The sequence below is a fragment of the Larimichthys crocea genome, chromosome I (genome assembly GCF_000972845.2).
Source record: "Larimichthys crocea isolate SSNF chromosome I, L_crocea_2.0, whole genome shotgun sequence".
Classification (NCBI taxonomy): Eukaryota; Metazoa; Chordata; class Actinopteri; family Sciaenidae; genus Larimichthys; species Larimichthys crocea.
The window spans coordinates 30272716-30283200 of NC_040011.1; the positions used below are offsets into that span (position 1 = coordinate 30272716).

The 10485-nt window shown below is 40.0% G+C and overlaps 1 protein-coding gene across 1 annotated transcript; it reads right to left on the bottom strand.

Annotated features, from left to right (window-relative positions):
* Positions 1–242: 242 nt before the first annotated feature.
* hrh2a (histamine receptor H2a) lies at positions 243–10042 on the bottom strand. The gene is made up of 5 exons (XM_010735548.3): positions 9863–10042; positions 2562–4137; positions 2210–2381; positions 1763–1946; positions 243–995 (listed from the first exon to the last, which is right to left on the bottom strand). Exons 2-4 carry the CDS (start codon positions 3565–3567, stop codon positions 1937–1939), a joined length of 1188 nt encoding a protein of 395 aa, XP_010733850.2. The 5' UTR covers positions 3568–4137; positions 9863–10042; the 3' UTR covers positions 243–995; positions 1763–1936.
* Between the last annotated feature and the right edge of the window lie 443 nt (positions 10043–10485).

Consider the following 10485-nt stretch of genomic DNA (forward strand, 5'->3'; position numbering starts at 1 on the left):
CCCTAACACTTGTTTCCAGCTTGTTCCTGACATGCAGATTGCTATTATGTACACTATGTGTCAGTCCTCAAAGGAAATAGCTTGAAGTATGGAGAAGGTTAAGTGTTAATGTGGCAATAGTTTGAGGCAATATATGCTGACAGCTGTGATGAATTGTTTCCATTGTACTTGTATTCCTTTCCATTCACACTGTGTTTTCTGTATCATCCCACATTAAAATCCCTAGCCATACTCAACTACAGCCCATTTGTACTGCCTTCAAAATGGTGGTGTATAGTGTATTGTATTCTTTATTTAAACTGCTCTTTATTAGTACAGTATGGTTGCAATTTTCTGTTTTGGAGGAGCAGTACATGTATTTTTCAGTCCTCAGTTTCTTTTACAGTAGGATACAATAAATACAGTTTCCAGCTTTAAACCACCGAATGAACAACGGTAAAGATAAAGTCTGGAGGTGGCTGCATTTTAAAAAATAGACACAATTAGTTTACATGCTATACATTCAAATGTCACTCATGTGAACACATTACATGTAATGATGAGTGTAATAAAAGTCCATGTATCACTTTTCCCTTCCATTCAATGATTCTGTGCAACATCCATTTTGCCGTGCCCGGGTTGAAGTTGTGATACCTTGTGTTTCCACTGGAGTGCACTCTTGAGTCATCAAAAAAATGTGGTTCATGAATTGGACGACCAACAAGTTAATCGGCTGGTCTCATTTTGTCCTCCAGAGCGTTGATGCTATCCACAGTTAGTTCAAGGGCATAATCAGGGCCATGTGTTGCCCTGTTTTATGGTTGGCTGTGGTGGAAAGATTTTGTTAGTCTACTGGACTTTTAGCTCCATCGACGTGGAAGCATCATCATTTGTTCGATGCAGGATGGATGGTGGCTGGCTGTGTGTGTACAGTTGGTGCTTGCTGATGAGGGTTGGAGTTGCTTAGGTCCCACGTTCTCCCGTTTTTGTTTGTTAGATTACAGATAGAGTGATTGCTAAGAGGTAGAAGAGACACACAAACAAAGTGGATCAAACGTTTGTCTCTCTGTTCAATCACATCAAGAAAGAATAATTAACTTCACCACTTTGGTGAGTGTGCTACAATTGTTAATATAGAGTCACTTGGCTGTATCAACAATCAGGTAAATACAGGGCTGCACAAAACTGTTTTAAATTGAGTTCATAGTTATTTTTCGCTCTCTTTTTTAGTGCTGTGAGAATGTCTCCTTTACTTAAGACATGGTTATTATTTTAAGTCTGGCGTACATAAAAAAATTGGGAATATATTTCACGAGACTGTACTTACGTTGGCTAACATGACAAATTTTGGGAAGTGTTGTTTGATGTTTACAGTGCTTTACTAATGTCAATTCAATAGACAGCAAATCTGAGGACACCATAAATACATACACATAAGTGCCTAGATAAACAGACTTGCTCATGGGAGTCTGTGTGTTTTTTTATGTGTGTGTTAGCACAGGATGGATTTTTTTGGTAATCACAGGGAAAAAAAAAAAGACTTTACAAATATGCACATAGAAAGAGCAAACCACTTAGTCGAACAAAGAAATAAGAGCAGGATGTGAAACTGGATAATGTGTCTCTTCTGTGCTGAAAGCAAATTTCTTGGCCTAATAAGCATATTGCCATATGGCCTGATGCACTGCGGCTGACACTGCTAGGATCTGTGTGTCACAGTTCATTTATTCTGAGCTTGACATGGTCTGTGGGGGCTTTAGGGATGTCATGTATATCTACTTACGTGGTGTATTATGGGTGCTTCTACTGTGGCACTGAAGGCTTCCAAATAGAGGGGCTGTAAATCTCTGTGTGTCTTTTTGTCTGTCTGTTGCTCTGACTTCTTAGATTGTTGGACTCTGGGTCTTGGTTGCAACCACAGTATAGTGAACACAACATCCACCCCACCAGCACAGGCTCAGCACGACCTTTAAAGTAAAACAGAGACAGAATATATAATCCAGTGCAACTACATACTGAGAGCGAGCTGCACATATCGCTAGTTTGATCAAGCACTGATCAAAGTCATTCCTTCCTTTTTTCAAGGCACTGTATTTGTCTTATTATGAGTGAATGTCAATATTTGATGCATGCAAGAACATTGCTAACATGAAAGTCTCTGCATGATGTCAGGTCATGTAATTTTGTGTTTGTGTTGATTAAGATAAGTATATGCTGGATGCAAATTTACCGCTCATTGCCATTGACATCTGTGGCAGCAGTGCCATTTGCAAATTGGATAGTAGCTGAAACTGTACTGCTGTCCATTTCTTGAAGCATGAAGTTTTGATCTGCTTGACCTGCCCTGCAGGTGGAAGGGGTGTGGCCACACAGCAATGTCACCTCTGTAAGCTCGTCTCTGGCTGAGAGGGGCAGAAGAAAAAGAAGAAGAAAAACTGGAGAAACTGGGGACAAGAACATATGTTTTCACACTGATTGGTCAGAAATAAATGTCCTCTTATAAATGAAATTAATTCTAAACCTTAAGAGCATGAAACTATGCAGATTTACCTGCACACTTTAAGCTCTTTCTAGTACTTTACCTGTTGCTACAGTTAGAGAGGGCTGACGGCTCCTCCACCCACTGTAAGTAGGGCATCGACATCTCAGTAGATGTGTGTAGGCTGACCTGAAGTCCCTGTTGAGGGCTCCATAGAGGATAGGGTTGAGGGCTGAGTTGGCATAACCCAGCCACAGCACAATGGGGAATGCTGGTACTGTGCTAGGGTCTGGATGCTCCTTCAGGCCCAACACTGTGAACAGGATGAAATACGGCAGCCAGCACACCACAAAAGCCCCTATCACTGCTGCCAATGTCACTGTGGCTTTATGCTCCCGCAGAGCCACAGCTGTAACAGTGGAAACCACAGTGGTACTGGTGGAAGGATTGTTTCTGCAGTTGTAGCTAGTAATACAAGTAGGTCGGGCACTGATAATGCGCTTGGCTTGTGCCCGGGCAATTCGAAGTATTTGGAGGTAGGTCCAACACATAGCCGTCAGAGGCAAGTAGAAAGTAAGTAGAGAGTCGGTCAGTACGTAGGGTCTGTTGAGCTCAAAACGACATCTCCTCTCTGGAGCCCAAGGCCCTTGGTTCTGCACCGTTCCATTAACAGTGTTCCACCCCATTTGGATAGGCAAAAAAGATACAGCTACAGACACTGTCCAAACACTGACCATGGCCACAGCAACTCTCCATGGCAACACCAGTGAGGCATATCTCAGAGGCATGGTCACTGCCAGGTATCGGTCCACACTGATAGCCAGGAGTGTGAGGATGGAGGCGGTGCACAGCATGACGTCCATGGAGATGTAGAAGTTGCAGAAGACTGGGCCAAGCGGCCACTCTTCATTTAGCTGGAGCATGGCAGAGAAAGGGAGGACCAAGAGGCCGAGCAGCAAATCTGTTACAGCCAGCGACACAATGAAGCAGTTAGTGAGGCAGCGGAGGCGACGAGAGGCGCACACAGCCAGGCACACCAGCACATTACCGCCAACAGTCAAGAGGGTGAGGAGGGACAGGAGGATACCCAGCATCACGCTTGACAACATTATTGCTGGTGCTTCACTGGAGACAAGCTGATGACATCATCGCTGGTGTTGAATGTGATCCATTGTTCAGCTTTCTTCACTTTTAAACTTGATGAGAGGCCCCACTTTTTGCAAAGAATAAATAATTAGAAGATGTAGCTTAATTGATAATGTTAAATATTAAATATGCTTGCTCAGAACATTTTATTTATTAAGGAGCATACAATCTTATCTTAATGTCTCCATGGTCAAATGTGCCTTGGCCATGTGTGATCCCCTCTCTCCTAATATTTCCTCTATTTTATTTAACTTGACTGCTGTTCTTGCTGCGCCTGAACCCCACTGTTAGCTTTCAACTCCCCTGTGACTTGACCAGATCAGCATTCCCACTCTCAACAACATTCATCAAAAAAACTCTTCCAAGACGTTGGTTGAACAACATTTGTCTCTTTACAAACACTGCTACTGAGAGTAGCAAATCAGCACTATGTTTGGCTGTTGAAATGTCTGAACATTGGTGGATATTGAACATTGTGGCGATCCATGGCTTCACTTTGGCTTCAACACCATCTTCTATGACTGTGGTGACACCTAGTGGATGAAGATGAGAAACACAGTAATCAGTACAGTATTTCCCATAGTTATAGATATTGCACAGACAAAGTTTACCCAACAGAGAGCTTAATTATGATGGTAACTTATTATATAATCACTATTATTTAATCACTCAATCACTTACTTATGCATTATTGATTTTTTAAAATTATAAATAGGTGTAATGCCTCTGAGCCTCTTTTTTCCATCTAAGGATTAAGAGTACACGAAATGATTGAATATACTAGTGCAGTGTTTCCAAAATATTATTGGTTGAATATCATGGGCTGGAAAATAAAAAGGCTAACTTGGCACTAAATTTGTAGTAGCTGATAAGAATTATGAATTGGTAAGACAGAATGACTCACAGTTTATTGGGAAACATTTACAAAAATCTGTCTCTGGAACAAGTAAATTCTTATGACTAATTATCTGAAAACAGTGTGTTTGTACTCTGATAAGTTTGCTATGAATTGTGTGGTGACGTTAAAAGACTGATCTCCTAAAGTGAGACTATGGACTTTTGCTTAACAGTGGCCACTTTGGCTACATGCATAGTGCCGCTAAAGGCTTGCTTCTGCAACTGCTGAATTTAAAGTCATAACTAAAGAGCTAAAACAAACCATAACCTGAACCATGACATTAAAACTGAGTCTTCTAAAATAGTCCTTTTATGTAGTGACGAATGGCCAAAATGTCCTCACTACGACGGTTTAAAACTGAAATTGGTCCTCCAAGGATAGGAACACGAGCGCGCACACACATATAAGCAAAAACTATATTTAGCGCCGGCTTACATGATTGCTGAGCTGTGAAACAAAAAGTCTACATAGTTGATGTCTGTCTGATTTTAAATTTAAAGCCTCAAGCCTGCATGAATGATTTATGATGGTGAAGAATTCAGTATGGGGTTGTCATAGTAATAATAATTAATCCAGTCACAACGTTATTTATTACCACAAGGACTGTTGTGTTTTTGAAAAAAATGCATGCTGCTTTCAAAAATAAGCAAAGTAAAGCTCCCATTTTAGACAGTCTCCTAATGGAAATTCCAATCTATCTACAATAAAATCATAAACCAAGACAGATGACCATGCTTGTTATGGGCACAAGCATTTGTTCAGCTAAGTACAAGATGTGCTACTGTGCAAACAGTTAGCATGGCTGTCTCTGAGATGATGTTAAGACTTGCTTTGGTCTCAGTATTGTTAAATATGATTAACATTTCGATGCAATAATGTTGCAGTGCCTCAGAGAGTAACACCCTGTTCGATTCCTCGATGTCTGAAATGGAAATCTTGAGGTATAAGACCAGATGAATTTAACGAAGACATTTACCAAATAAGTGATAGTAATATATTTTTTTAAATAATCAATTAAATTAGTACAATTTAAGTATACTTTCTCGTATAGCTGTATCGAGTGAATTGTTACATTTTATGTTTCTTTTTGTAGACCTTGTTGAGGGAGTTGCACAGTGTCATTTGTCCTTTGTGAACTCATTCATTAATGGCATGTGAGCATAAGTTTTGAATGTGTGCTTGGTGGAATGAGGGTAACTACTTGATAAGTGAGGATGTGTGTGTGTGTGTGTGGAGTACATGCGTTTGCGTCAATGGGTGGTGGGTAATGTTTGCTCGTCTATTTTCTAACACTGTAATGGGTATTGGGACATTTGCCAGACTTGGTCCTGAGCCACTCACTTTTCACCTCAGAGAGAGAGATATGTTGAAAGGTAGACATACTGGCTTCATCTAAAGAAGAGAAGAAAGAGCATTTGACTATATAATCGAAAGAAAGGTTTTAATTAAATCTTGGTTTGGAGAAACCAGACCACCATCTCTAATCTTTGAACTCTTCTAATCTTCGCTTCTTTGTTCCATGGACACATTTCTGTCACTGACTCGCTGCTGCTTTGAACCTCATCCAGAGCAAACACTGATAATACAACCACTAACGTATGAAGTGCAGCTCTCAAATGCACATGACATCTCACCCTTTATATCCGACAGGACCACAAAATGGCTCTCTGAGACCACACATTTCAACTGTTCAAACTGTTTTAATCATCAAAATCTTTCTCTTGCACTGTCAGTCAACTCTCAAACACAGCTACTTGCTCACACAAACAGTTGGAATGAGTTTTGGCTTGGATCCAAGGCAGGCCTATGAGGAATGTTCGCATATAGACATGAATTATGATTGCTAGAAGTTTATCAATAACCTTGTCACAGCCCGGGGACATAATGTATGTGAGTTTGTGTATATGTGTTTGTGTGAACACAGGCTGCTTTTTATCTGCCCTTAGCCAAATGCATTGGTTCCTTTTCCCATGTTACAGTGCATGTGTGGTTGAGAGTATAACCATATTAGTTTCCTGTGTTTATTTTTACATAAACATTTGTGTTTTTATAAAACCATATTAATATACAATCCTGCCCCACTCACTTATCAAGAACCAAAACTAAGCACAACACTTATTTAGTACAAGTCACATTTACGTGACTTCCATGCATTTTTATTTTCTCATTACCAAGCTACTATTAATCTGTACAGTTACAGTAGACAGTCAAAGTCATTAATAAAGCAGCACTCATTCAGACAGCGTGCTACTTTATTACTGACCATCTGTTTTCTTTCACACACTTCTCATTAGTCGTCCCTAATGGAAAACAATGGTGAGTGTTACTGTATCTGTATATATAATCAGAGACACACACACACTTGCATGTAGGGTGCATGCACATACTAACACTCAACACAAGACATCTGTCTTAGTAATGGATTTTGAAGACTGTAATGGATTGTAATGGATGCTGAGTGTCATGCTTTTGCACAGGAGAAAGAGGTGGCTCTACTTTTAGATGTTTTCTGCAGGAGAATGCTGTTTTATGTTTTCAAGAGATAAAAAAGGGTTGCATGAGGTCTGTGATTTTGAGGAATAATGTTTAAAGGGTTCATCCCAGGACAGGTCTATCTGTGTGTAATCGAGGTAACAACCAACAATCGGCGGACACAACAAAATGATTAACTTTTAGGAGTGCCCAGATAGCATCCTATCTTTGTCTCATAAGGATAAGCACATGAAATATGTAAACGAGCTGGAAAGGATTCATTCTACTCCATCTAGACCTTCCATTACTCAGTGAGTGGTCTGGTGAAAAGAGCCCAATTTGTGTATTGAGATGAAAGGCGGCAGAAAAGAACTTGGACAATGTCTCCCAACCAGACATGGTCTGAACTCAGAGATGAGTAATGAGGTTATTTACCTCTCAGCTGGAACTCACTGCCTGATTTGTGAGATTCTCTACATACTAAGTTTAATACAGCGACCGCTTTTACCAGCCAGATGTGTCTTTTTAGAAATGCAAAGATAAGGACTATCTGCTCTTCTTCAGCCCAATGAGCAACCAAAGTAATCATGCATATTGTCACAAACACGAAGCAATGTACTTTAATATGTATACACAGAGTTTAAAAAAAGGATTAATTTTGCCTTCTCAAATCACTGGAATATCGTAGGGTGTGAAATTACCTTTTTTGTCCTGCTGCTACGTAACTAGTTATGGATGCAGAAACTAACTAATTCATTCATTCACTGATTCAGCCCATTAATAGAGAATCTCAGTCAGTGGATTGGGTAGAAAGTCTGCACTGCTGCTACAATGTGTGCACAAGTACATGCAGTGACTCCATGTACTTCTCAGTAGTAGTCTTTGTAATGGTCGGTCAATGGTCAAATAATTACAAACATGAACATGAAACCAGCAGTAGCTGATGTTTATTTGACATCTTTTTATCACAGCTGTTTATTCTAGATTTACTATACACAAAAAAACTAGATACAAGTGGTACTAGGTCAACAAACGTTTAATTAGTGAGGATTGTAATGCTAAAAAGACCAACAGATGTTGAAAGCAACTTCTGTCCCAGCACACAGCGTCCATAAAAGAGCTCCATAATGCAATCAGAGATCTGAATGCTTCATTTATCCTAATATAACTCAATTGAGCACCAAATACTTGGCTCACTCACTTCCTCTGCTTTTGCAAAGTAATCTATAGCTGTCTGCATTTTTGTGAATGTGCCAACCTCTGTATGTGTGTGTGTGTGTGGCTATGGGTGGGTCTGTGTATGTGTCTCTGTCTTCCTGTTTGTCTTTGTTTTTGCCCTTGACACAGAGACCCTGAGAGCGAAAGGGAAATGGTCTGCGATGCTGGGTTGCTTGGTAACAGTTGCGTGACCATTAAAGGGTGAAATCTTGCAAGGCGTAAAGAAAAAAAAAAAAGACCACACCAGCTACAGACAGGTGGATCAGCCACATAAAATATGCATAGATACTAACAGTGTGCACTGGTGTGATACAGACATATGCAAGTCTGCCAGTCTTGACCTTACCACACCACACCTTTGTTATGTCAACAGACAAATTGACAATACAGGTTCAGTGCTTCAACTTAATAAATGGCTATGTAAGTAGACACACAGATACAGACATTTATATGTAAAAACACACACTTGAACAACACATTTCCTGTCATATATTACAGTTACACTGTCTAACAGCTCTCAAACGGGAACTGAACTGCTCAGCATGGTGTATGGCTGCGTGACCAAATCATAACATGAATAAACCACATCCTCTCACTCTTCTGCTGGCTGCTTCTGCTGATACAGACCTTGCCGGTTCACCATTAGGTTACCCCTCCTCCTGCTATAGTATAATAGTGATAGTGAATAGTGTGAAAAGTTCATCTTGTTAATCTTGTCAGATAGTACACCACCTTTTTTTTTTAACTAACTCTAGTAAAGGTGTTTCTCTCATTTTGCAAATGGGGTGGTATTGGAAGTGACAGCCACAACTTCTGAGCATACGTAAAAATAAAGGGCACCAGCTACAGAAACTCGACCTTTATCAACATAAAAGCCAAGGAAGAGATCTATGAATCTGTATTGATCCATCTACCTGTCTGTTGATGTGTTGCTGTGGAAATTCACACCATATTTGTTTTAGATATGAAAAGTGAGCTTCAAATGCAGAACTTCAAAGTATGACATAAATGTAACGGGAAAAGGATAAATTGGTTCTTTGGTTTTGTTACGCACACACACAGAATAATTTTACTTCCTCATTTTCAGGACTGATTAAATGACCCCTTTGTATATTTGTCATTGTGCAGAGTTCACATTCTCACACCAACCCTCAGGAGGAGAAGGCCATACAACCACAAACCTATAAATTTGCTTAGTTAGAAGTTAATATGCTATTGTTTCACTATTGTTTGAGCTGACAAACATTCAGAGAGTCTGTGCATGACTGAGGTCATGTATCACTAACCACACACGATGCTTCTCTAACACGTCACAACTTTCTTTTACTTGTCTTTGCATGAAAACTCTTAAGATTCAAACTCTAAAAAGGCACAAGTGCAACACAATCTGACACTGACAAGTGAAAAGGTGAGAGAATCAGAGAATAAAGCTACCTTCTCTGCTGTTAAATAAATACATGGTTTATCAAATATTTTTAAATTCGTCATCTTGAAATGTGCATTAGAAAGTCATTGTAGACTCATTGCAGAGCAAATATTGAGTTATACAACACAATGCTGTGACACCACAAACACATCTGGCTGCCTATATTTTCACACACAACTTATTCAAGTCTGATGATATGTCAAACGTATTTTAGAAAGTATAAAGAAGGAATTTATCAACTCACCCTATGGCTGCTTTTCCTTTTCTGTGCCGACTGGCCTCGCAAGTCTGTTCTGCTTCCTGAGAGAATCACAGTCTCACTCTGGAGTGTGTGTGTGTGCGTGTGTGTGTGTACGTGTGAAATGAGTGTGTAACTGTATGTGGGAGCGAGAGGAGAGAGAGTAAACGAGAGTAAACGAGCACCAGTCACTCTTACACAGCCCCTGCGCTCTCTCTCTCTCTCTCTCTCACTCTTTTTCTTTCACTCTCTGTTCATCCCCTCCTATTATTCTTCTCTCTCTCTTTGGGGTAATTTGCTTTAGAAATTATTTTAATAGCTCTTCCATTCTCTTATCGTGCCTTCTAACTTATGCGTGCCAGCTGGTGCGATAAAGCAAGTTCTCCTCAACAAACTGTTGCCATTGGAGACTGCACCGTATAACCTGAATAATCCAAGCAACCTGTTGCATTCATCCCTAAAGTCCTCTTTGTAGAGGGGAGAGACACAGGAAGGCATGGTGTTAATGCATGCATGCATCAGTTCTCGTCTTTACTTTTTTCTCTTTTCTGCTCTCTACAATTTTAAAAATGTTCGGCTTTCGGCTAAATCTCTGAGAATTGGAACCAGTTAGATTGGAGTGATGTCAT